Here is a 27,628-nt window from a genome sequence, read left to right on the forward strand (position 1 = left end):
TTGAGGAGAAGAATAGTCACTGAAAGAGTCCATTAACAGAAACTGTTCATTTTGGCAGAACAACGTCATATGGGACAACTCCCAAAATGCAGCCAGTCGACCAATGGTGTAACTATCACAAACTGACTCAACTCACTCCCCCTCTCAGACGCTCAGGGATGTGACACTCGACTGTGTCCTGTTTAGCCAAGAAGGAACTGTCTGAAGTCTGCTTTCTGGTTTCAGAGATAAAGGTTCAAAAGTCTAAATGACTGACAGTTTTTCATTGTTTTTCACCTATTTTTCCTGTTTTTTCTCCATGTGGAGATTATTGAAGTGTCATCCAATCATGTGGGATCACATCTGGCTTCTTGTTGGAATATGAAATCAAACCCTCCAGCCGAGGACGACTGAGCTGCAGTACTCCATGAAATTAAGTGTTCTGAGTAACTGACCTATACTTTGATACTACAATATGAACTAAATGTATTACACTAAAAACTCATATTTAATATACAGTATATATGAAATACACACACCCATACAATGTAACTGTTACAACATGAAAGTCCCAGTTCCTGTATTGTAATGTCCGTGTCAACCGACATCCTTTTTCTAAAATTTAGTTTTTTTGATGACTAAGAAAACACCTACTGTTATCTCTATCTAAAATTGTATTCAAACTAGTGCTAATCAATGGCAAATACTTAACAGTCTCACCTTGTTGATCATGTTTAGGGTGCACTCAAAGACGGCATCAAAGATCTGGGGGATCTCGCCGGTGATGTGTCCCCCCAGCTTGTTCACAATGGTTGCCATGGTGCTGAGGACTTCAGGTTCTCGGGCGGCGGGGACATTTCGCTGGTAGTCGATGAGGACGGCGTCAAGCAGTGGTGGAACAAAGTTTTCCCCGACCTGGAAGAATGACAGGAGAGATCAACATGGATCAAGATGTTAGACCCTGATGTGCTACAATATTAAAACCAGTTAGCGGTTTTAGTTGTGGCTTCTCAGTGTATTACACAGAGACTGAACATGAATTATTATGCAGATAAAGACAAAGCTGAGGGCAGAAACAACCAAGTCCTCCACAAGAAAATGTAGTTTTGTGCTTGATCTAAAAATACCAACAGGATTAGCTCTATTTCTTTTCTACTGTCAGCCGGTTCATTGATTGCCACAGTGTGTAGTGACAATGACCTGAAGATGCACAACGTTGAAAATATATCTCTGCTGTTTACTCAAGAAGTAAGATATACTTTTACTTTGTGAAATTAGGTCATCACCCCAAAATATTTGGACCATTGTTCCTAGTGCCAACATTAGAAAAAGCTGAGGTTTTCCTTCCACATTTCTCACCATCTGTGGGTCGTTTGATCGGCTGACCCAGCCTGAGATCAGTTTCAGAGTCTCTCGTTTCACTGTCCTCATACTCCGGATCAAGGGCTGTTTTGTCACCATCTCACCTGCACACAAAGGAGACACATATTAACACACTGTATGAAAAACATTCAACCAGGACTTAGTATAACGATTCTGGCTGAGTTTTGTGAAACTGCGTGAAAACAGAAAGATGAAGAAGAAAAGTTTAACGTGCACTACACCCCCCCCCCCCACAAACAACAGCCTCAAACCAACAAACACCGTAGACACATTTTCCATCAAGTGGGATGTTTTACTTACTTTAATTTTGGTCTGTACTTGATTCAAGCTTCACACACCCTTTTACTAACTATACTTTGTTTAAAAGCAAGGGCTCCTTCTTGTATCTATACAAACCATTTCGCAGAATCACTACAGCAGCTGTAAACTCAGTCGTTTCAGACGTGTGGTTAGGGCTCCAAAGTGGTTTCCTACTAAATGCCTTACATTTCTCTTTAATGTATATAAAAAAATTTACAAAAAATTTAAAAAGCATGTTTTTACCATGTTTGTGCCACAGTATTTTTTGGATCAGTATCATTTCCATTGTGAAATCTAAGGGGTTACATTTCTAAGTGGACCAGTGTTCTGCCAGTAATCAGAAGGATTAAAGAAATTATTTTGAATTGATTTGGGGAATTATTATTGTTAGGCTTGTGCTCAAAAGGTTGAGCAGTTGAAAAAATAAAGATGTGCAGGAGCCGTTTTATGAGCCTCTGTATTCCCGATTGCATTTGTATAATTTAGTTTGGTAAATGTCAAACTGCTCCCCAGCAAAACATTAAGATTATGTTTATGCAGGAGTATGTAATGGATAAAATATACTTTGAGATGATAAATTAGCCATGGAGACTTTAAACCACCATTTCAGTTATGGTATTAGAATATCTACCCAGTTAAAAGCAATGATGCAAATCAGTTAATAGGATTGCCAGAAATGGATATTCCCAACAAACAAATCATCAAAGCATATCTGTATTCACATTTCCTTCCCCTACAGGTGAGCCTGGTGTCAACCACAAATTACTACCTTTCCTTAAAAAGCTTATTTGCTCAGCAGATATCTTTAATCTAAATTTCATACACTTGAATTTTTTTATAAGTAGATTCAAAGTCAAACTGACTAATACATTATTGTCATCATAATTTTTTCTGTCACTATTTCCCCCCTGCTCCGAGGTACATGTTTTGTGATATTTGATCATTACTGACACAGCTCCAGCTCAGATGTGTCAGCAAAAGCACAAGCAAGAAAAAAAGTCTTGAATAGAACTTAAATATATTTAGGACCAACTAAAAAAATAACTAAATGATATTTTGTGTAGGTGAGTGCAGCTTAATTTTTAATTTCCTGATGAACTCTTTCCACACAAAGTACTAACACATGCCACTGAAAGCATGTGGGCATTTTTCAAACCTGGCATCTCACTGATGCAATGCTGGAGTTACACAAAGAACGGCATGCCATAACAACAATGAAGCGTCAGAGTCCAAGCACAATATAGAGCTGATCTGTTCACAGGAATTAAAACACTATCACATCAAAATATGTGCAAGTGCAACACAGAAGAGTTAGCATGTCATAAGAGTTAGAAGGATTCATTTGCTGGTGTTATTCTGTCCAGAGACATATTAAATGGTTGGTTAGGATGTTACAGAGATCATTTAGAACGCATCTCCATGTGTCTGCTGCTTACAGAGCTGCTATACCCGCAAACTGATAGAAGAACAACAATGAGATCAACCTACAGACATGTTATGAGTGAGTTGTAAGATCACAAACACACACCTCCCTTACCATTGGTCTGAATGGCAGCAGATATGTTCTCACTGAGGCACTTGTAGACATTGAGCATGTCGAGGTAAATCCGTCCCAGCTGGATGACAAAGGGGTGTCCCACAGCCTTACATGCTCTGACGTTGGTCTTCAGGATGCTGCCCAGCTGTTTCACAGTCTCTGGGTCCTTCAAGATGTCCACGTTCTGAGAGGTGAGTGGCAGGAGGAGACATGGAGATGGTAATAGATTAACACACTGTTCTTGTTTGTCGTTCATGGATGTATAAACTGATATGTTGGGTAATAGTAGACTTGTGTCTTACCTTAGTGGCTTGTTGGATAATGCTGTCCCACACTTGATTAGGTAGCAGCATGTATTTCTCTATAAGGTGCTCCTGAACAGCCTGGTCTGTTTGGGCTCCGATCATATAACCTACCGCCTCGTAAAACGTGTGCACCTGGACACAAAGAGGGGAAATGATCAGCATGCAACATTGAGCAGGCAAGTGAGATGATTAATTTAGGGTTAGTGGAATTTTGGTTAGAAGGTTTGTCTTTTATTGCAACTCTACGAATGATAAAAAAAATCCATGTGCGTCACTGTGCTGACCTGTTGTGGTTGGAGGTCACAGATTATGGTGTTGATGTTGTTGAGGATCTCATCGATGAAGGGCATCACCTCTCCCACCTGCACCTGGATAAAGTGGCGCCGGCACTTCTGGGCAATCTTGATGAATGTGTCACAGGCCATATCTTGAACTCCATCATGGGTCTCTGATGAAGGGACAAGAGGATGATGTTAAAAAAAAAAATGGAGAATCTCAAAATGAGATCTTTATAGATTCAACTTTTATTCATTCATCTGTGTCAAGGTCTTAAATTTCTCACCATGCATGAACTCAAACAGCTTGTTGACCACAGTTTTGAGGAACTTCCAGTGGGCTCTGAGAAAGCGTGGATACTGGCCAACGATATACATGATGTTGGAGGCTATGATTGCCTTGTTGTCCTTTCCTCTCTTCTGCTCACACAGACCCAGCAGATCCTGAGACAATGGAGATAACTCAGCATCACAAACATGCAACGCAGGCTCAGGATTTAGTGTTTTTAAATGTACACAGGCTTAAGAAAGTATTCAGAACCCTTCGCTTTCTGCACATTTTATTTGTTGTGCTGTCAAATTTGTTTAAATGGTACCCGCTGTTTATAAGATCTTATATATAATCTTTTGAAGACAACCTCTCCACCAGCACCTCTCATATTCTGTCTCGTGAGTGTGGGAAACAAGGTCTTGGATGTTGAGCTGCTTAAATATTAACTTTTAGAATTAATAAGCTTGTTTGTTTGTTACTACCTAAATGGACTAGTGCTACCGGATCTCCACTATCACCTAGAAACTCTACGCAGGTCTTTTTTATACCTTGATAACTGTGACCAGGAACCTCTTCTCGTCCTCTTCGTGCATTGCCCCGCTGATTGATCCAATGGCCCAGCACAATGTGTTGAGGTTCTTCCAGGACCATTCAGTGCCGTTCACCTGGTTGTGAAGCTTCTCCGTCATGATGCGTTCTGTGTCTGCGTAGTCCAAGTGAGTGAGGTACACTGCAAGATAACAGAGCACAATCTTAGTATCGGTCAGTGTATCATGGCTGCTAAACAAAAAGCCAAGAGGACATCTCATAACAGAAATGAACCAGGACTAAAGCTGTTGGAAACACAACAAACGTGCAAAACAGAGAAATGTTTTACAATAAAAACATCAAACTACATAGTTAGAATCAATGTTCCAACCACACAATTGTAGATAGTACAAGAATAAAAGCTACATCTTTCCCTATATCCCTCCATTTTTAAACAGCTTATCCTCTTCTTGGTCTAAAGAGAATCAGTCTGTCCTAGTGGACCAGGTTCACAGGTCTGCATACCTTTGGACTGTGGTAGGAAACCAGAGCACCTGGAAAAAAATCCATGTACACACTGGAAGAACATCACACTTCGTACAGACAGGCCCCAGCCAACAGGCAGTGCCACTGTGCCACCTGGTTATCCAACAATATTTGAATTTCACAGCAGCGCCGAGTAAAATTCACCTTGTTAATGGACTGATGTGATCAGTCAGTATTTACTGTTGGCAGTCTGTTAGTATAAACCTGCCATTGGACGCCTTTTTCACACTGCATTCTCCTCCCCTCCTTTGGCATTTTAAAAGTTTACAGAATCCACATGCTAAAAATGGCATGTTTATGATTTGGATTGTGCAATCACACAGTCAACATACTACGTTTTCTGTTTTTGTGGCTTTTTCTTTGTGGAGAATTAGCCATTTTGATGATCGGGATCAACTCCACACATTAAAAAAAACAATAAACCCCAACACTATTCAGCAGGCACATCATCACCGCCTCTTGAGCAGCACTGACACAGTGCTGTGATTGTATAAGACTAGGTGGATACATCAATTAGAAGTTATGCACAAATCTTTTTGGGTATGATCAATTGAATAATACATATACAAAGGAAATGGCCAAGAAAAAGCGGACTAAGAATAATGTCAGTGGATGCGCTAATTCCTGAGGCATACCAAGTGTTTCTCTCATGTTCTTGTAGAGGTTGATGGAGTCTGTGTCCTTCATGAACTCTCTGACCACCTCCCCCTGGTCATTCTCCACCACCAGTACCTCCTCTGGCTTGGCCATCCGACTCACCATCAGCAGACGCACCTGTCGCGAGAGATAAAAATGTGTCAGCTCGTTAACACATCGAAGAACTGCCTCGCTTATCTGATTTTCAGTAACATTGGAACTAGCAACTCTTTTGACAGCAGTTTGGAAACCACCTGACGCTTGACCAGTGCCAGCTGATTCTAGTATGACTGAGCTTGCATTTACTGAAACCCTACTGCACCTCTAAACACCATTTGTCTGTGCCAGCTCCACCTTCATGTAACATATAATGTTGAATTTGTTAGCTGATGGCCATGTTGCTGATATCCCAAAACGTATTTGTCATACTGTATCCTATTGCCTCGGTGTGGATGTAAATATCATCTCGAAAAAAGGTACAATGCCAATCAAATAAATCAATGTATAGGAAAGGGTTCGTTCTTTATTAGTGGAATATATCTGGCTGTGTGCGGTACCTTGGAGAGGACAGGCAGATAGAGCTGTCTGCGTGGTGGCACGTCAAAGTGCTGGTTGCCAGAGAGCAGAGGGGACGTGGATGTAGAGAAGGGACTTTCTCTGTAGAGCTCCGCAGCCAAGTGGTTCCAATACTCCAGACAAATCTTAAAGATCTCAGTCTCTTCCACCTCTGACACCAGCAGCATGTAGTGGAGGGCCTGAAAGAGGGAGCAATGAGATTATTAATGTTGTTTACATCAGTTTTTTAAATACAATTATCAATTCCACAAACGTCTGTATGTTGAACTCATATCACGCGAACTGTTCATCTTATCAACTTTAAACTTGGCATGTGTATTCTTAGTGGTCATAGGAAGTGCAGTGCCCAATTTGGTGCAATTTAGACCCACGATACGTTCAAAATTAATCAAAAATCAATCAAAACGAATAAACATGCAACCAGCGCTCTGTAGCAGTCAGTTTATTTGAGTGTGTGGCGATAGTGGGAAGCCAGGAGCAGCAGGTATCAATGGTCAGTCCGCGGACCCAGTAGACTCTTCTTCTACATCCTAGGATAAACTTCAGCTGTGATCAGTAACTGGGTCAAACCACGGTTCCAAAATGCCGCAAAGACAATTTTGGTTAATTGATTTTAGTTTTATTTTCTGAAAAACATTGACTATAAAATCTTCACAAACCAGGTCTGATTAACGCAAAGTCAATCTGCCCCAACTATTAAAAGCACACAAACAATAAAAAGTGAGGTAAAGTAAATTATGTTTTAAGACTGTTTGAAGAGGACTCACTAATAACATGGAATAATTCTGAAGTAGCTCCCAAGCAAACTGGCAGGTTTAGAACGGGCACTGCACTAGTTTGTTTAATCTGTAATATATATTTCCGCTCCAGGCTGTATATATGAGCAGTAACACGACTATAGAAAATAAAATATTATTTCCCTGTGATTGACTTACTTCCATTAATGTTTCTCTGAGGTTGAGCCGCTTCTCAATGAGTTGCCCGTGCTCCTTGAGGAATGTGCATAGGAACAGACTGAGGTTCTGGATGAAGTTCTGCTCGTCATCCTTCCCGTTGGCGTAGGCCAGTCGAATGTTGGTGTTCAGAGGCAGCATCTAAACAGACACATTATTCAGAATTAAATTCTACTCAGCAGTTTAGACAGGGAATTGTCAGAATTGTTTTTATCTGCACCGACCTGTTTGAGTTGACACATGGTCAGTGTGAAGAGTGTGACGAACTGCTCTTCATACTGACTGACACTGACACCGGCGATCTCTGTCAGGCACTTCAGTGTCACATTGCGGAACATGGGCACGTTCAAGAACTGAAAACAGTTGAAACAGATATTCAGTTGAAGACTTTTTCTTCAATAATTTGTTCTGACATAGGAACAGTTAAGCAATTAAAGTTAAGTTGCTACAGGATATTGTGTGCGTCCACACCTTATACACCAATGTGCTGATCAGTTTGGTTTCGAAGATGTAGCCCAGAGGAATCCAGTTGAGAAAACGTAGGAGGGTTTCCAGAGTGGCGTGGACCAAGGGGGCATTCTGGGAATTTTCCTAAGGTGCAATCAATGAGTTGACAAATAGTTGAAGAATAAACACTGGTTTGTAACAGAATTAAACATTGTAAAACCATGCTGAAAAATTAAAAAGAAGAGATGATGATGTGCATACCATAACAAACTGGCAAAGCTGGAATATCTGGGAGAATTCATTGCACATGCTAAAAGAAACAAAGAGACACATTAGAAACATTTACATTAAACATTATAAAACATTTACATACAATAATGCTGCAACAGATTTTCAACAGATCCTCCTGAAAACAAAATGTTGAGGTTTAAATAAACATATTTATGTTAACTGTGAAACATGTCTGGCTTAATTAAATTACCACCTGCTGAGATATGTCTAACTGATCATTACATACAATATTGTACAATTTTTTTTTATGTATTTACTGAATGTGATTGATTATCTTAACAATCACTTATCAATGATATTACATTTTCCATGTGAAAAAAAAGCCTCTGCACATTAATCCTGTTTTATTTAATGAAAGTGAAATTATTATTTCCCATTGGAAGCTACTTCGCACACAAGAAGAAGACGTAACAGTGCACAAAACCTGTATGAAGTCTGTGACAGCGCTGAGACCAAAGATAAATTATACTCTAGTAATAGAGTAAAACCAGAGTAAATTCCATCCAGGCATTTCAAATATCTTGTCTTCAGAAGAACGTGAGGTTTAAGTGCCCTGTACCTATGACAATTGACCGTAAACTGTCATCTGTTTATTCTTGAGTCCAATTGAACGTTAATGTTAAATTTAAAGAAGTTCCCTTGAGGTTTTCCAAAAATATCCCGTTCATGAGAATGAGACAGACGGACAGACAACCTGAAAAAATAACGCCTCTGGCCACAGCTGTCACGGACATTCAGAGATTCATAAAACTTAACATGAGCAGCTTTTCCCCTCAGTTACAAGACCTCAGATCCAGTGAACATGACTGGGGAACATCTGAATATGAAAGAAGCAAAATGATCTGTAGGCAAACCAGAGCAATACATTGATGATGCAATGAAACATCAACAACAATCAATTGTGCTCAACAGGAGACAACGGTCTTTGGATATGAGGGAAAAAAGCTTATTCATCTTAGATGTGATGCCTTGCATAATATTTATAAGAATAACACTGATCGACTTGTCAAATGTAGCATTGTGGTAATAAAAGGAATCAATAGCTTATGGCAAATGCAGCCATGCAGTCAGTGCATGACAAAGGCTGTTTGTCTGCAGCTGTGTTAGATACAGATCACATCATTAAATTATTGGATTAACTGCTGTAACTGTAATATTTCCAAATGCCAACACACTGAGATCATTTTTTGAAAGTGCTGCAATAGTTTGGACTTCATACTCTTTGAATTTGGTGAAACTCTGCCATCTCAATGACAGACAAATGCTTTATTAGTACTATAATTAATTAAGCGGAATATTTAGAAATCTGATTTTAATGATATTCTACACCCTGTGGGCTTGCAAGGATAATTAGGATAATGATGAAAGCAATTTGTAGGTCTTTCCGAAATAATAATCAGAATACATTTCTTTACGGTGATTTTCTTCCCAGGGTTTAATATAAAAACATTGGAGCATGCTGACCTGTCTTTTAGGTGCTTGGCCTTGACCTGGGTCATCTGACCACTGGAGAAGTCAAAGACCTCCTCGCTGAGCAGCTTCAGAATCACCATGTTGTTCTGACAAAGGCTCTCACTCGTACGACTGGCCCCCACAATGTCACTGATAAAGGTGGGCCAGTGTTTGGGCCACTCCTGCTTCAGGATCTGAAGACACAGAAGCACACATGTATCAGAGTAACATTTTTTTGCTGAAAATTAAAAAAATAGGGGCACAAATCTGTGAATCCTGCTAAAATAAGGATCCCTTTCTTTCAATGTGCCACAGTTTAATCTTGCAGAAGAACCTACTGTCAGCATGTAATAGTAAATAGACTGTATGACTTGTACACAAGAACAAGCCACCACACAGGTACAAAAATATTGGACACACATGTTTGAAACACAGCCTTCCTGAGTATGAGAGTGGAATCTGGAGCTCTACAGTCCCTCAAGGCCAAAACAACGTTAGAGCTCAGCTGACGCAAGCAGTGAGTCATTATCACTGGCATTAATGCCAAGTCACTCGTGTAGCCAGTGAGCCAATAGCTCCCTCCCTCAAATATACATCTCACACACACACACACACACACACACACACACACACACACACACACACACACACACACACACACACACACACACACACACACACACACACACACACACACACACACACACACACACACACACACACACACACACACACACACACACGTGGTCCCGACTAATTTGTTGATAGGAGGGCACACGGCAGTGAACAGCTAATTTCTGCAGCAGAGCATTAACAGGATGCAGCACTTTCCTGGAGTGAGGGTACAATTATCACTGGGACTATATGTTATATAATATGTTGTTGTTGTGTACTTATATTGTGTCACTGGTGATAACCACTTTGCTGGTTAACAACTGCTACATGAACAATGACTAGTGATCTTATATCCCAGTTTACATTCAAACAAGGATATGTGCTTCTCCTGCATCATGATGACCGTTTTTTAAATCATCAGGCCCCAACCATGAATTTTCACACATCGGCTGAGACATTTGAGAAGAATTAATATGCAAATTTAATAAGGAATTGTGAACCTAACTAACTGTCACTGACCGTTTGAGACATAGACTAATTAAGACTGACATCTTCAGGTAAAAAAGTATCACTACAAAAACTGAGGGGGAGCAATGAGGCAGCAACATGATGCCAAAATCCACAGTTATCCTGAAGTTCTATTTATATAACAACAGTCAGCATCTCTTTCTTTTTTTATATGAATTGTACAGTTCTGTGTTTCACAGACAACATTTGGAGAGAGTGAGAAAACGTATTATTGTATCTGTTAAAATCACCGGCTAGTTGTGCACATACCCCACCACTGTGTTTCCCATAGAGTTATATTTTATCTACAACAGCTTGGTGACGGTTGACTTTATTCTGTGATAGACAATCCTGTGTGCACCTTGAGTAACAGGTACACAAAGAGAACTGGTGTTATGCTAAGCTCTGTCATACTTTTTTTGAAGGTTCACTGGACCAACAATGTAGTGGAATTTCTCTGAGCATGACAGACAGGTGTGGTTAATGTGTTTGAAAGAGCAAGAGAGACAAGGAGGGTCTGAGCAAATCAATGCACTGCACAAAGCTCTACAGGGAGGCAACGGTGTAGAGATACTTCAAGTTATTCTGAAGAGTTAAAAAAAAAAAAAATGAAACTGTGGCCGGCCAAATTGGACTGTGGAATGCTGCCCAAGTCAAGGTTATAAATGGATAACACTGACCCCTCAATGTAGTCAAGAATGACTATTAATGCAAGATCAATACACCAAGCAGCAACATTAGGAATAAATCACTGCTTGACTAAAACAAACTTACAGTTTAGCACTATTAGTCATCAACCTCAACTTTACATCTGCCTAAAGGCTGTTGAACATGCCAACTCTGATAAGCCATTTGACAACTCAGGAATTTCCAACAGCAAACACTGAGCAATAATATGCATTTTGCTTAACTAACATGTAGTTAGTACTCTTCCAATTGTCCTGGCCACTGAGTAGGATTCAAGTTGCAGTGTTGAAGTGGGTTCTGTGCTCCGATGTACTACTCTCTTCCTGTCAGTGTGGATAACTTCACTGAAACAGTTTGCTGCCACAATATACTCACACACAACTATGTGGGGCTTAGGGAAACTCTGCAGTGTTTCAGCAGAGCACAAAAATGGCCGGCATCATACAGACAATACTGTTCATTTGAAAAAACAAAAAAACACTCTTGCAGACTGACTTGAAGTATCAGCGTTTCCAGTTTGGAGAAAAGAGAAACACTATCTTTACTATTCCATAAACTAAACATTACATAAGAACAGGGGGTTTGAAGTGTAAAATCAGCTGAAATATATGGCTCTCATTTGAAAACAGTTTATTTTGACTGGTTATTAGTATTAAAGACTTACCTGAACAAGGATCATGTTCAGCTTCCCAATGTACACCTTTTCTTTCTAAAAAGTAAAAATAAAGAGGGGAGATATTTTACAAATACATTCAGTTTTTTACATCATAGTGAAAATGTAATAAAATAATATGTAGAATTAAAGGTCACAAACTAGACTAAAGGTAGTAAGACTAAAAAGGACACCAACACAAATATAAGTTAAATATTCAGTTTTGACATTTCATATTTCGCAAGACTCGGAGCTAGGGCCAGGTACTAAACCAAACTGCTTGGATAAAGAATATTGAAAAATGTCTTCAGCATTCTGTACCAAGCGTTATTCTGATCAGTGTCAGTGAGCTAATAAGCATGTAGCATGCTATGCCTTCAACCAGGATCTAATCATGATGGTGATTGCCTTTCTAACTTAATGTCACATGCACCCATTGTGATGAAATGTAGGACAAACACTACGTTAGGCCAAAATATGGGGCTCATATTTGTGTGTTGTTGTATTTTGAGAGGCTTCACTATAGTCTCACACCGTAGGATTAAAAATGTCTAAGGCCCTGTTAAAACCTGGTATTTAAATCTGTCCTGAGAGATCCGATCACAAATGGACAGTGCTAAGTTTGTCTGTTTACACCTGGCATTAAAATGCATCCTGAATGGATCTGCTGTCACCATGTGGGTGATTTGTGGTAGCAAAGACCAAATATTGTTGTTTTAACCCAGTCTGAGTTTACAGATGAGTCTGAGTCTGAGTGTGTGTGTGTGTGTGTCAGTCTAATTGTGTCAGTACAAGAGAGAGAAAGACAGGAGGCTGAGTCCGGAGAGGCTGAATGAATCAATGAGCTGCGTGAAGATCTGCTATGCAGAAAGATTTTACCCATTTGATACTGTAGTGGGTTGGAGGGTGTCAGCTGAGTAGACAGCGCTTCATATGTGACCCAGGATCTACTTGCATCTTCAAAGTGACAAGAATGTGGCCACATGCATCTCAGACCACCTCTGAAATTGGTCTAGGTGATCAGATCTGAAGGCGCATCTACGCATTTGGTGCATTCCCCCTGTGATTGGATCACTCAGGAGTGATGTTAATACCAGGTCTGTACTAGCATGGCTCCATTTTACCATGCTTGATGCTAGAGTGCACCAAGTAATATATGCAACAAGCACACTGTAATACTTTCTCTCACACTGCAACTTATGAGTTTTCAAGCTGAATGATCTTTATATTTCTAAATAGATAGGTTCTCTTTTGAATAACAGACCATTCATAGAATCAAAGACAACCTGGTCTGCTTGGCTGGCTCAATAATCTGAATGGGCTTCAAATGGTCTGTGCAGCTTGGTTTAATCTGTAATGTTTTGCAGAGTTACATGCTTGAGAATCATGCAAACACCAGAATTGCTTTCTCAGCATGAAGTTAAATACTAGCAGCGAGGTGGTTGTACATTAGTTAGAGCTTGACAGCGTTTTCATTTAGCTGGCACTAGCACTCTGTAATTTTTAAATGTAGCCTTGACAAGAACTGACTCTTAACCACGGCTAACCTCTTGTTAAAGGTAAACATGTTTGCCTCAAAACATTGTCTGGCAGCAAACAGTGGCCACTGTCTATCTCATGTCTGATCTGAATTCTAGTTTATTTTTTAATATGCATTTAAAAGTGGGAATATGTAAGAATTATATTGAACAGACAATGAAGAAGTAATAGTTTTGATGTTATGTCAAAGACTTGAACAGCTGTGTCGCAATTTATGGACAACCTCCTTCTGGGGCTACATTTGAAGATTGATTGCGTCACAACAGCGCAACTAGATCCCATTTCTAAGGCTCCTTAAAATGCAGCCAACAAATGCATCCTTTCATCCCTAAGCAACGGGTGGATACTTCTCAGGCCAACCTATCCCATGATTCATTGCGCTTTGGTGACGTTTTTTTCAAAGAGCTAATAGCGGTGGCAACGAGACCAAAACGTCTGATGATTACACTTTTAAATTCTAGTATAAAAAAAACACGTTTTTAAAACTTTCCCGTCCTTTCCAACTGTAGCTCTCCTGGTAGGTGGCAGCGTTAGGACTGGGACAAGCTGATGATGCAAATAGTGTTAAACCTCTGTAGACCAGACAGTCTCATTTCAATTCGGCCATAGCCGTCTACATGAACTATGAAGGCTGCCTCCTTTTTGGACCACGTCCATTTTGTACCTCAAAAGGCAAAATTTAGTCACTGGAGCTTCTAATCTGCCCTCAGTACAATTTGAGAGGATAAGGGAGCAGTAACTGTGAGGCTATAAACCCAAGTTGCAGATACTGATGCTTCTCTCATTCGTGTCACTCCACCACTCGCGGCTCGCCCTCCACTCCTGCCACCTCTATATCTTACCCGTCTCTGACTGATTTTGAAATCATTGCCGTTAGTCTAAGAATAACCCCAAAAAATTACAGACTAGTTACATAATCCGGTTGCAATTCCCCAATTCATGCAGGTTTGGCAACATGTCAACAACTGCTCTACAGTAAACTGAGCTCAGATTTATTCAAGCTAATGTTAGCTCAACATGACGAGTGAAACTTGGTTGTGATTGAGAAGGGTGGGGGGGGAGTATGAATTCAACAGTTGAACAGTTATACATATATTATAATATTGCCCCTCTATAGTTTCATTTTAGGGTTTATTTAATTAGGTTTTCAATTTTGCTTTGCTTTTAGTTTTGCAGTACTATTGTTTTTAGCATGATAGCAATAATACTTCTAATATTAGGCACTAAAGGGAAAAATAGTGCTTCTGCTATGACTTGTAACTTTTGTTAGGTTGGACTATTACAGACACTCACACACCATGACTTCCTACTTCCCACGCTACAATCATACAGTTGGTTGACAACCAACCAAAGTCACTTGCTGACAGTATTCTCACTTGAGTCGTTTTACCTTCTGCTTTTTTTCTTGACAATTCTACCTTCTGCTTAAGTGGTAAAGTTGGCATTTTTGGTCTAAATTACTCAGCACTATAGTTACCCCGATTACTAGAGTCCAACCGATGAGGGGGTAAAATATTTCTGATACGAGCCGATGTATGTATATATATGTATAAAAATTGGCAATGATTCTTGAGATGAGGTTTTCAAGCCCTTGTGACAAAAAATGTATTTGAGGCTTGATATTTCACAGTATAACCATAAACTTCATTATTAATACTCTATAAAAGAAAACACAAATAAAACCAAATATAAAGAACTTGAATTCAGAAAGGAAACATTTTTCATGAACATAAATGCACATCTTATCATTGTTTATTCTGAAAAATTAAGGTATTCATATTAGTGCTTATCAGCAATAAACAGATACCAATATGTTATGTCTGTTAAAGACTCATATCAAATATTATTGGCAACATTGGTGCACCCATACAATTACCCCACAAATGTATGGGTTTAAATCAAATTAAATTTACTCACCTCCACATTTGATGCATCTGATGATGTCTTGATTATGAGACCAACAACATACTTTTTTATACCTGGAAAATACACAAAGATGTAAGAAGAGTTAGTGTGCATCAAATAAATCTGTAAATCTCAACATATCCTGACATGACCAGCTGCCTGGAGCATGTTACTCTGTCTGCTGGCTCATAAGTAACTAAATCTGACAATCATATCCCAGTAAAAAAAATTTTTAAAGGCGTGGTCCTCCATTGACTTACTCTTGCCAAGCCAGTTTGTAAATACATGGATATGGGCTGCAGCTCCCACTGAACTTCTCTACTGGGAAAAAGTTTGGTCAGTTCAGTGGAAGCGACATGTCACCAGTTGTTTTCACAGACAAGTCAAGATTGTCAATGTGAGCAGAGCATCTTTAAAAACTGGGTTTTCAGCTCCCTCATGGTTGTTTCTAGACTGTAACTGTACTCAGTTTTGACAATGATGTGCTGGGGTGTGGTGAGCGGAGCCGAAAACAAGGCAATACTCTGGCACAAGGGGGGAAAAGACATACTTGCCGGTCGCCCTGCACTGGGTTTGCCACTTGAACAAAATTCAGGCATCTACGGTCAGAAGTAGGGAAGTCTTAGGTCAATGAAAAAATGAATTTTGAGCAAAATTATAAAAGAATGGAGGGAGGCAGAATCAACTGATTTGCACATGATTGTTTTATTCTATTTCAGAAAAATTCCTGTTTTGCTCAAACCAAAATCTTCTTTAGACATTTTATCCCACTTTTTTCAGATTCTTAAAAATAAATCTAAAATGACTCTAGCTGTAGGCAGTAAGGTAAAATCAGAATTGGCAATTATGCAACAATTAAATTCAAAACTTTACATTATGGTCCTGATATATTACAACACTCTGTAGACTTTAATGTTCCTACCCATTGTCCTGAATTTAAAAAGAAGGATTTATACTGTAAACAACTTTTCATATTGTTCATAATAATAGTGAAGGAAAATTTATTTTTCCAAAGACACATAATGGAATCCCTCAGATTGGATGTGAAAACTTCTGACTTTGGTAACTTTTTCCTGTGGGTACAATGAGATTAATAGGATTATAGTAACACTGGGAATGTCTTTTATTCTACAAAAAAACATGTGAATAATCTGTCACATAAAAATGTGTAAATTGGGGTCTTTACATTGTAAAGCAAAGTAAGTAAGTGAGCTGATAACTCTGATTTTAGGTATCCCTACTTCATTAAATCAGTGATCGGGTGTTTTTAGTGGTTTCTGCAATAAAACAACTTCTACAGTGCAGAATCCAACCATTTTGCAGTGGCCAGTGCAAGCCAGTCGAGCACAAAGCAAACCAGCATGCTTAACGGGGGAATACTTCTCAACTTGGCAAAAGCACGTCACAATGTTTAAAAGGCCACCAATGGTGACAGAATGCAAGGATTTGGTGATTTAAACCAAAAAAGAAAGTGTTACCTTCACACTGATTCCTGGGAAGAATCTTCCATCTTGTTTTGATAACCGTTTCCAAAATCTGAAGAGCATAGTACTGTAACACGCAGAGGAGGGAGAAGCATTAGCATAAAGACTTATGATCACAGTCAACAACAAGCACTGTGTAATTTTTGTACAAACCAAAAATAGTATGAAGTGAACCAGTCTGTGATAACTTGCATTTCTTCACTGGATTTGACTGAACCACAGCTTTCATGCAGATTTTGTAGTATGCAGAATATTCACATCTTCTTTTTTTTATATCTACACAACCAGCATTGAGCTGGAACACTGCAGAAATCCTGCTGTTTCTCCCAGCATCACACCAGACAGCAAAACACAGCAGAAAAATAAAACAATTCATTAAGCAGCTTTGGCTCTGATTGCTCCAAGGGTGAGTCTAGTAGCCTAGAAAACATAACAAGGGCAATGTTAAACGTTATTTTACAGAGACTACGGAACCTATGGAAGGTCGGACATCGACAACTGGTTTTCGATTGGGACTGGTTTGAATTTGTTAAAAAAAAAACTTGATATCGGATTTTCATTTACAATTCCTGAAGGCAACATTTGAACCGTCAGTGTCTCCATCTGCCTCTCAAGGTGCATGTGTCCACACACAGGTACAGTTCTTACAGCAGACAGACTGGAGCTTAAGTTCAAAAGAGCAGCTACGTTTAAAACAGTGAAATGTAATCACAGCTGAAAAGGACTTGTGCAAGAAAGAATATCCATGTGTGGTAACAAGGCCTTTATTTCAATGAGGTCACATTCAGAACAACTTTACATGGAAAAGTTGGGCGTATGAAAACTGCATCCCTTGCATTCATTTTAATGGAACTATTTTATTGATACAGCAGGGGTGCCAGTGCAGGGTCGCCCCACAAAGAAGTCACACCTCAGGTTTTACTGCAATGGCACCAATCAACGGTCAACGTGCGGCAGTTGTAAATGAAACATGTGGAAGTGCATATTCCTTGGAAATTATACTACACAATGAATGTTTTGTTTATTAAGATCATGGCTTCTGTAAATAAAATTATAACTTTCTAAATAAAGTAAATCCTCCACCAAAATATTAAAGCACTGTGCAGTTTGATGAGCTTTTGAATTCATGGATGTATTACTCAAACTGGACCTCTTTGATTTCACCAATACCTGAAGCAACACAGCCTCAACAATGCAGCTTTGTATTTTTTTAAACACAGGGCTGTTTTTGGTGTGATCGCCCACCAAGAATGCAGCTTTTTAAACCCCCAGTTATAGTCGTAATGCCCCACGATCTAACGCGTGTCTAAGTTTAATACAACCAAGTGTTAAATGGGGATATTGTAAAACTCAAAAACTGTAAATATGTATCCGTTTTTCCTTTAAACCCCAGACACCTTCATGACAAGGCACTTTGCAATGGCATTCCCTCTGTCCAATGAAACAGATGCAATAGAGACGGATGAACAGAATTCAGTCAAAGGGAATTCAAAAAGGGTAGACCTTGTGGAGACCTGCCGTCAAAGCCTAGCTGTGTCATGATGCACAGGATGACACACCCCTTTTCTTCCTATTACAAGCCATAAACATAATGGACATTGTGATTAACATCAAATAGTCACAGCTTGAATTCATTACATGTTTTTTCAAATATTATAAATACTATAGCTACAAAGAAAAGGAGGCCAAATATTCAAAGTGCTTTGAAATTATGCACTTTTTAAACTAAAGAAACAAGGCAAATGCAGAATTCAAGAGGTTTTACCTTTAGTTTCCTCTTTTCCTCTAATGCCCCAATTTTTGGGGCAAATTACAAATTTAAAACTAGAAATAATATGGATGATACATCAACTCAGACATTAGTGAAGAATGTCAGTGTTAAAAGCAAACTTGGACAAGCAAAACAGAAAAAAACCTAGTCACTGTGACTTTGAGGAAGTTTTGGATGTTTGGCACTTTGATTACTTCATTCGGGTTCAGACAGACTTTCCATGGACATAGATATGGTTTAAATATTAATCATATCAGTGATTCTGTGTTGTTGATACAATTGTGAATCTCTTGCGGGTGCTTCTGAAAATTGAAGCACTGGGTTCACTATTCACAATCAGTTTGCATTATCAGCTGAATCACAAAACATAGGATGGCCACAGTTATCATGCTGGGAAAGGAATTAATCTGAGGACCTCAAATAACAGAAGAGATTGAAGGAATGTTAATGATTTATTTATAAAATGAATAAAATTATTTATTTATACATAATTAACATCAATCTATTACAATTATGTGTTTTCATTGCATGAAACTGTAAGGCTGGTAAGAGGTGACGCTGACATGCTTCTGGGTGCGTGCCTTCACTCAAACTACACATCTGTTAACTGCATCTCTTTATCTAACCGGTAATTATGCCAGGCCTTTGTTAACCTCATTATCTCTTGTAAAACTGATACACCAAATCACATTTTATGAAGAGTTAGTCGCAGCCTGGCCGTACAAATGTGCCCAAATTGGGCAGCCCATTTTATATTTCGACTTGATGTCATCATTTATAAGCTACACTCATTTTTCTTTATAAAAAAATAGGTTGGACTTTTCCTGCATCTTGAGTGTCATCTAATTTATGTGCACTGAAGCATTTCAAGGGAGCAGAGAAATATGTTTCCACACTATTATTTTGTGTGGCCATTTTCTGTATGACAAGGGAGTAAACAAAAAAACAATATTGCAATTGACTACAAATTAACACGAGACAACTTTTGACATCAATTCAGCTGATAAGATGGTTTGATTAAGATAGATGAGTGAAATAGCAGGAGCCAATTCCCTTCCAGAACCAACAGGCCAGAATGTCAACAGGCTTATTTGGTATTTAGATTTTAAAACCACCAAGAGGTGACAGGCAACATACTTGTTTGTCTGGTAGGTACAGATCCAACATAATTTGTTTTATCAGAAAAACAGAGGTCCTGCATAGCCCAAGAGTTAGTGCATGAAGTAAATACTCCAAGGGCTATGTAGCCAACTTCTGCTGGAGCAATGTGCACCTAAAATGCACACACACAGTACATTAGGTTTGTTTTTAACCATTAGGGTTAACAGTTTTCTCTATAATGTTTAAGGTCTCGACCTTGATACGCTATGATTTAGTGCTTAAACTTATATATATATATATATATATATATATATATATATATATATATATATATATATATATCTGTATTTTGTGATGCACTTTGTGACCTTGTTTAGTGATAAAGTGATATACAAATAAAGTTATTATTATATTATTTTTAAAAAATTTAAGATCCACCGTATAGCATATTTTTTATAAAAAGCATGCTATAGACAAACCACTGTGACCTAGTGTATTTTTTTGTTCTGTTTCTCTCCACACATTGTTTGTAAAAGACTCCGTCCTCAAAGCACAAGTACGAGTCTTTTCACCAATGTTTTCTGAACTGAAGCTGGCTTACCTTAGTGTTCATGTTCTGGGAGAACTCAAGGATGGTGTCCACTCTCGTCCAGGCATCCGGGTGCTCTTTTAAGTGTGTCAACACTTCCTGTGCCATTCTTTGCTGTGATGCAAATATGAATGACACTTTAGATTAAACACTTGGGTGGGGTCAAGAGACTTAATTTCATTGCAACTGCAATTTCCACACATTTTTGTGCTTAAACAATCATGTCAATTAATTTTACAGGTGGAACAGGAAATTAATAATTAACATGCTATATTTTTAGGTTAGGTATTAGTTAACGTTCAAGTTGAAAAACACCTTTTTTTTTATTTCAGGCATAATCAGAAAGTACACACACTCACACTTTGTGCATTTGTATATGCTTCAAAAACTAACCTGTGGTCCCACCCCATGGTATAGACAGTTCACCACATTATCCAGCAGGTTGATATCCAGTTTCTGGTTGAAGTCCAGCAGCTGCTGTGCTGCATGGTCTGCTAACATTGTCATAACTGCTGGCATAGAGCTCTGCAACAAGGACAGCAGAGGGAGGGGTCAAGAGTGCACAGAACACATTCAATAGGCAAAGTCATGTGAACTGTGTGTTTAGAAACAATTCCAAACAGCTGACCATGTCACAAACACCCCCCAAGTCCCTGCAGCCAGCAATCATTCAAAGAAGTTAAGCTCACAGTGCCACAAGCCTGTCACTGCTCAGACAGTATACAAAGGGAAGTTCAAGTTTTTATGATTTGGACAATTAAACTGTGTATATTTCTGATTTTGGAATTCTGCATTTTGGCTGGAGATTCTAGACAAGGTGTCCTGATCTACCCCAGGAGTCTGGAATTGCAAGTGAGGACTCAGACAGCAATGACAAATTAACTTAATTGTCTCACTCAGTGGCCTTTAACACCAGAGTGTTACTGTGAAAATGTCTCAAAACCTAAGGTTACCACAGACCTACTCTATTTTATAGCAAAAACACGTGAACAGCGATCTGTAAAGGGGTGAGCACACCATCCATGCAACCAGCGTCAATGAAATTTCCAGTGAACTTAAACATATAACAGATTCAAAAGAGGAAATAAGCAGCTAGTACACAGGACGCTGCACACTCCGTTAGATTCCTCACAACACTTATTCCACGATCATATTAAGGAGGTTACGGCAGCCACGTGCCAAATATACAAGACGACGTCACGTTGTTTACATCCGTATGTGACGGCGCTAACTCCTCCTAACGACACACTCCGCAGCCTCAGCCCACTGGCGATTCAAACACAGACTGAGTGCAGCCTACAACTGTGTTTACAGAGCTACTAGCATTACCTGCAATATGGCTAAAGTAAACAGTGTTGGAGCGGAGGCTGCGCACTTCACACACAATGCTAACAGGAGCTAGCATCGAGGCTAGCTGTGTGTTAGCAGTGTGGGGCACAAACAGTTCACATGTGGTGGTTCACTGCTGACTACAACCACTCCCACCAGTGGTCCCAGGGACTGGGAGCGCTCAGAATTACACTCAGGGTATCATTTAACTGTTTGGAGAAGCTGATGCTGTGTATTACAACTGCTCTACAGAAACAATTGCAGCAGCTCGTCCCAATAGTTAGCATTTCTTTACACTACACAGATATAAAGTTCACGTTGGCTGCCGCTAGGCACCTAGCAACACCAACTTGACATCCGCTCACATCACGCACACGAGTGATGCTGCTGTAGTGGGAGAGGCACGGATTTATCCACACAGCACTCTGGTTACTTATTCATCTGCAGTCACACCGTTAACACATGCAGCCTGCGTTATCTGTGCAGTTACTTAGGTTAAGTTACAGCACTTTGTATGACAGCTGACGTTAGCTAATCCTTATAAAGTGGTGGAGGCTAGCTAGCGGGCAGTCGGTGGCGGTTATCCCGTGGATGCTACTGCATTCTGAATTAGCTAGTCTTTTCAGGTGCATTGTGACAGACGATGTGAACTATAAGCTAACACAACTTCCACCCAGCAGGACAATGCATTGGATCCCATGTACACACACAGTCAAGGTAATCACAGCATAGCAGGTTGGCGCTTCAGCCCAGTTACCTACCGAAAGTCCGAGGCTCTGGCTGGAAAGAGTGGCGTTGGCCAAAGACACTAAAAGATAAAGAGAGTAGTTGAGGACCACAGTTGATTGGAGAAAGACTTCCTAATTCTGCAGCGTTGACTCTCCAGCTCCAGCCGTGAGTGATGTATGGCTGCTAACCACCACTGACTCCAATTCTTACTACCACGGCAAACCCAGCGATCTGTCGCTCCGATACATTTTACAAAACCTTACTTCACTAATTAATTGGTGACTCTGATAGATTTCCAGCGGGGCTGTGTGGAGGTTCTGTGCCTGCGCCTCCTCTCCTCTCTCAAGCAACTAACTCGCAACCGGTTGAAACCGGTTCAGACTGGGAGATTCCATCTCGGTTTAGTTTTCAGCCGATGGCGCCGCGTAAAGTTTGGACCGGTGCTACGCCCACACCGCGCCGCGATTGGCTGCGGCCTCGGTGAGCGCTTCCTTGTCGGCGTCCCATTGGCTGAGAAGGCTGTCCGTTTATTTCAATTCGCTCAAGCGCCCACGCGACTACTCCGCCCGGAGAGAAAAAGAGGGCAGACAGACTCCCATGCAGAATGGACTCCTTCATGACTCCGCTTATCAGAATGGAGAATAACTTCAGCCACATCTGTTTGATTGCTCCTCCTGAGGGTTCACTCACATATTACCTCGCTTCCTGTAGACGCCACACAGCGTTACTACACGTGCGTAAAGTGCGAGGAGTGAAAGTGCAGCCATTTGAAGGCTTTGATCCACTTAAGACAGTGTGTGTCCCTCTTTAAACGTGATACACAGGCAGTGGCTGTCTCTTGCAGGTTCACCGCTCGCTTGAGTGACGTGACAAACCGCAAGTACCATTCATTTGCCTGTTGCTTGTACGCTGGTAATTTTCCACCAGCCACGAGTGGGAGTGGTTACACGATCATGAACGCACGGGGTTAGAAAAACGACCTGGAGGAGAATGTTGTTCCGCGACCGGGCAACAGTGGCAAAGTCAATGGTGGAGTGGATTTTAAATACACGGTGTCAGCAGCAGCACGGACGAGATGTGTGATAGCGCCGTGTACGTTTTGCAGATTGAGAGCCGAGTAGCGGAGATCACCGCTGTCAACTGAGGATGCAAACATGACAGCGTCCCCCCCCCCCCCCCCCCCCCCTCCTCTCCTCTGTGGTCACGTGGTCCAGCGCGCTACTTGATGGAAAAATACTGGATTTGGTGTGTAGTGGAGACAGTACACAGCCCAGGAAAGTCATTCACAGAGGATTTTTCGAAGGGCGTTTGAGTCCCTACCCAGCAACACTGTCCACCACTCATTTCTACATGTCTCTTCCACCCACACAACATGCACAGGTCATTTGAAATACTTTGTTGCATTTGATCAAAGCTGTGTGTGCACAATATCTGTTTTTGAAGTGCATGTTGGATGTGGATTGGACAGAAAATGTCATTTAATCCTGAAAACATCTTGACAGCAGCAAAAGCTGCAATTATTTGAGCTGTGTTGTTTCAGGATTGCACATCGGTCATAATGATAACTTTATTTATATAGCACCTTTCAAAACTGATGTACAAAGATGACTGATCAAATCAGGAATATGAAACATCAAAGGCAAGAAGCAAATCAATACAGTGACATTTAGAAATGAAAGACAGCTCATTAAATAATACAACATTGTTTAAAAGTGGTGGCAAAAAAAAAAAGGATAAATGAAACATGTAATAATTCTAATAATAATTCAGCTCATAGCATGCAGTGTTAGGGCCACAAGGTATATGTCATAATGGATTACATGGTGAGTGGATTTCTGATTGTAATATAGGTATCATATGCCCCGTGCATCACAAAGCCCTTAAAACAAAGAGTCACCTTAAATCATTTTGAATTCTGAGTATACCATGTTTCATCCTCAAATGCAAGCATTCTGTCAATCTCACTTACAGTATCTGTGCACTGTTTGAGTCGACGTCCTTGGATCAGCCTCACACCCCAGACAGTTGGCCTATATCTGAGCCTTTGTTATTAACAAACAAGATTTCAAAGCCTATTATCTCTGCGTTGATTCATGGATGCCATTTGCTGTGCCCTCCATGCTGTCACATTCCCATAGTCCTCTACTTCAGCAAGAAATTAAATGCATGCACGTCACTACAGACAAACAAACAGGTCAGACAACTTCTTATGAATTCATTAGTCTTGGAAGTAAAAGAAAACATTGCCTAAAGTTCAGTTCATGACAAATGGTGTCTGGGGTGAAAGAAGTCCCATGACTGCTACTTTAACTGTTGTGGTTTTTGTTATTTACATGTACATGTTCACGGTTGTCCACACATGAATTTGACTGCAGATATAAGATTTGCAAACAAATTAAAATGCAGGATAGACTGCCATTTAAAAAAAATGTTTTAATTGAATCCTTGGTATAAAGTGTATTTTTCCATTTGGTCTCCAATGACATCTCAAACCACAGAAGTGCAAATATACTAAAACCTGCAAAACTAAGCGTGTGTATAAGTTTGCGCATGTGTAGGGACCCTTCACAATTTTCATCTACTTGAAAATGTATCAGGTAGTCAATGGCATTGAAGCGATAATGATTTAAAAGCTGGGTCCACTCAAGCTATTGTCGAAAAGTACTTTTCACAAGCAAGAAGCACAATATATTCATACATGTTCACTAATGCTTTACAATCAAAATACTTTAAAAAGTTTACATCAGGCTGATATAGTTTGCTGTTAAATCCTCATTATTTCATGCTGAGCGATTTTGTCCACAAAACATCAGCTGCTTTCAGGCCCTCACTGTCAGCAACTCCCATCTCTCTTGTTGCAGTGCTGGAATTTACTGTTAGACATGTGTGAAGTTTGGAGGTAAGCAACCTCGGCCAGGCGTAGGCTGGTTAAATCTCGTTCTGTCTGGTCGCGGCATTGTAGCCCATTTACATATATTAACATTGCACCACACCAGGGGGCTGACCTCCATGTGGCAATCAACTAAAGAAACTTGTAATTTGTTGTGCTGGCTCACGCTGCTCTTGTCCCACTGCCTAAAAGCTCAGCCTCGCCATGGAAGCTTACAACAGGGAAAGGAGAAATGGAAACTGCTGCACGGTTTCAGAGATATTGCACAATAATGCCAATGTGACAACACATGTAAAGCTGCTATCATATATATTTCTCTCAGAGTAATATATATATGTATCATTTCCTGTGCTTATACTTGGAGAGAGTGTGTGCAGGAAATTGGATTTTGTTAACACAGGACAAGAATACTGCCTTGTGATTAGCCTTCTACTCCAGTCCATGCTTCAGTCCGGACATTATGTAAACAAATAACAGCGCCATCTTCTGAAACACGAGTCTTTAGACTGCCCGCATCTGATGTGTGATCCTGCCGCGCCCTCTGCTGGAAAAACTGAAGCGTTATCTCACTGAAAGTCACACGACATCAAGATAAGAAATTTAAACATATGAACTGAGATCAAAATCAGCTAAACTGGAATGAAGACAAATTAAACTCATTGAATATAATTAATACAATGAATAGTTGAGTTTATTATGTCAACAAAAAAGACATGTTATTGCAAACAAAGCACTGATTCCGGGGAGAGCTGACAAATCTAAAATGTTTAATCAAACATTAGTCATTAAATGTCTCGGATCTATCATTGTCATGTTGGCACTTTGGAATATTTGTGCATGGCTCTGCATTTCTGCTTCCACAGTTACCTACACCAAGGAGGTTATGTTTTTACCCCTTCAAAATAAAATTGGCGTTTATAATTAAATAAGAACAAACTACATAAGCTTTGTATGTTTTACAAGTTGCTCAGTTTGATGGAAAGTAGACAATCCCTGCTGTAATTCAAACTGTGATGTCTTGTCCGGGTCTGGATCACATGATCTGGTTTACATGATCTGAATCACATGGCATGTGATTTGATGCTGTCTTCAAGTTGAAATATCAGATATATGAGTGAATTAACCTATCAGCACAAAATTATGACTTTACAGGCAGACATATTTTTTTCAGGCAGATGGCAAAAATGAGTGAGGCCCAGTCACAAATTCAAGGTTTTAAAAGTGTAGCTATTGATCCACTGTAGTAAACATTTGTAACTTGTTATACCAGTGTGGCCAACATGAACTGGTACATGTCAGATCATAATAGCAATACTGTAGAGAGGATAGGGATTTCCAGACAGCCAGCATGGCTCTGGCTAAGCAATTCAAGTTCAGCCTAAAATCTGGCCTCATGAGTGACACTCGAGATAAAAGTACACTCTTACTATGATTAGGACTCGCGAGTTTGCTCGTGTGCAGTGATTGCATACAGTCTATGAGTGATTACAGGGTTGACAGTAGCAGCACTTGTCTTATCAGTAGCAGCTGTATTTTTGTCCCACTAACATATGAAGATATGACCTTTCAAAAGTGTTTTGAATTGTCTTGCCTAATATTCATACAAAAACAAAAATATCAGTGACAATATTGGTCTTAAAGTGAATGTTAATTGTTTAGTATTTCAGGGCAGAATCATACCCCAGTTCCACAGGAACCACAACAAAAAAGTAAGAAGTTGCTCTGGCCAGTCATGCATTTATACTTTGGAGACCAAATTGTCGGAGTGTACAAGAGTACTGTGGTATTATTACATCCACACCTGGGTCTTAAACAGGATTGTCTTTACATGACAATTGTTTACTAAGACACACAAAACGGACCTATTAAGGACTTATTTTAGTGAATATTTGACCATCATGGCTGCATTCCGAGTGGCCTGTGTGTGTTGAAACTTGAAATAGTTACAGCAAGTTTCGGAGGCAGTTGTTGAAAGCCAGTGTTATAAAGTAGTTTTAAATACTCAAAGGGGTACACATTCAGTTTACCATAGTTGGTTGAACCTGTTTTGGGCCCCACAGGAAAATAAGGTCATGGACCCAACAGACTTTTTTTCAAGAAGACTTTTGTACATTCCAAATTGATGTCAAATAACCCAAAGAAATGACAAATTTTAAGTCTTCTAAAGTGTGTGCTAGATTTGTGAGTTTTCAAGTAAGCCAGGCCCCTAAGAAACAGCTTCCTCAAAGTACCGAGTTAGTGCCAGTAGGTGGCACTATGACCAAGACTGACATTTGGCCTGTAGACTCTTCAGACTGGGACTTTTACAAAGATCTGCTATTATGGGCTGAGTTACAATAGTTTTGTGTATA

At 39.8% G+C, this 27,628-nt stretch overlaps 1 protein-coding gene across 5 annotated transcripts in view; it reads right to left on the reverse strand.

Moving 5' to 3' along the window:
• Positions 1-22,792, reverse strand: part of xpo1b (exportin 1 (CRM1 homolog, yeast) b) — a 28,069-nt gene extending 5,277 nt beyond the window's left edge. The window contains exons 1-20 of one of the 5 annotated variants that reach the window (XM_034609697.1): positions 20,723-20,757; positions 20,342-20,443; positions 16,863-16,935; positions 15,935-15,983; positions 15,397-15,458; positions 11,953-11,997; positions 9,492-9,673; positions 7,998-8,046; positions 7,761-7,880; positions 7,514-7,642; positions 7,272-7,430; positions 6,318-6,515; positions 5,760-5,898; positions 4,599-4,780; positions 4,067-4,223; positions 3,789-3,952; positions 3,502-3,636; positions 3,191-3,383; positions 1,339-1,445; positions 700-894 (exon numbers count right to left, since the gene is read on the reverse strand). In XM_034609697.1, the coding sequence (XP_034465588.1) occupies positions 700-894; positions 1,339-1,445; positions 3,191-3,383; positions 3,502-3,636; positions 3,789-3,952; positions 4,067-4,223; positions 4,599-4,780; positions 5,760-5,898; positions 6,318-6,515; positions 7,272-7,430; positions 7,514-7,642; positions 7,761-7,880; positions 7,998-8,046; positions 9,492-9,673; positions 11,953-11,997; positions 15,397-15,458; positions 15,935-15,983; positions 16,863-16,931 (2,334 nt within the window). In that variant the 5' untranslated portion in view covers positions 16,932-16,935; positions 20,342-20,443; positions 20,723-20,757. Of the gene's footprint in view, positions 1-699; positions 895-1,338; positions 1,446-3,190; positions 3,384-3,501; positions 3,637-3,788; positions 3,953-4,066; positions 4,224-4,598; positions 4,781-5,759; positions 5,899-6,317; positions 6,516-7,271; positions 7,431-7,513; positions 7,643-7,760; positions 7,881-7,997; positions 8,047-9,491; positions 9,674-11,952; positions 11,998-15,396; positions 15,459-15,934; positions 15,984-16,862; positions 16,936-17,021; positions 18,352-20,341; positions 20,444-20,722; positions 20,855-22,419 lie in introns of those variants that run through there. The other 4 variants (XM_034609693.1, XM_034609694.1, XM_034609696.1 and 1 more) reach the window with 4 other exon arrangements.
• Positions 22,793-27,628: the final 4,836 nt, after the last annotated feature.

The sequence above is a fragment of the Hippoglossus hippoglossus genome, chromosome 15, assembly GCF_009819705.1.
Source record: "Hippoglossus hippoglossus isolate fHipHip1 chromosome 15, fHipHip1.pri, whole genome shotgun sequence".
NCBI lineage: Eukaryota > Metazoa > Chordata > Actinopteri > Pleuronectiformes > Pleuronectidae > Hippoglossus > Hippoglossus hippoglossus.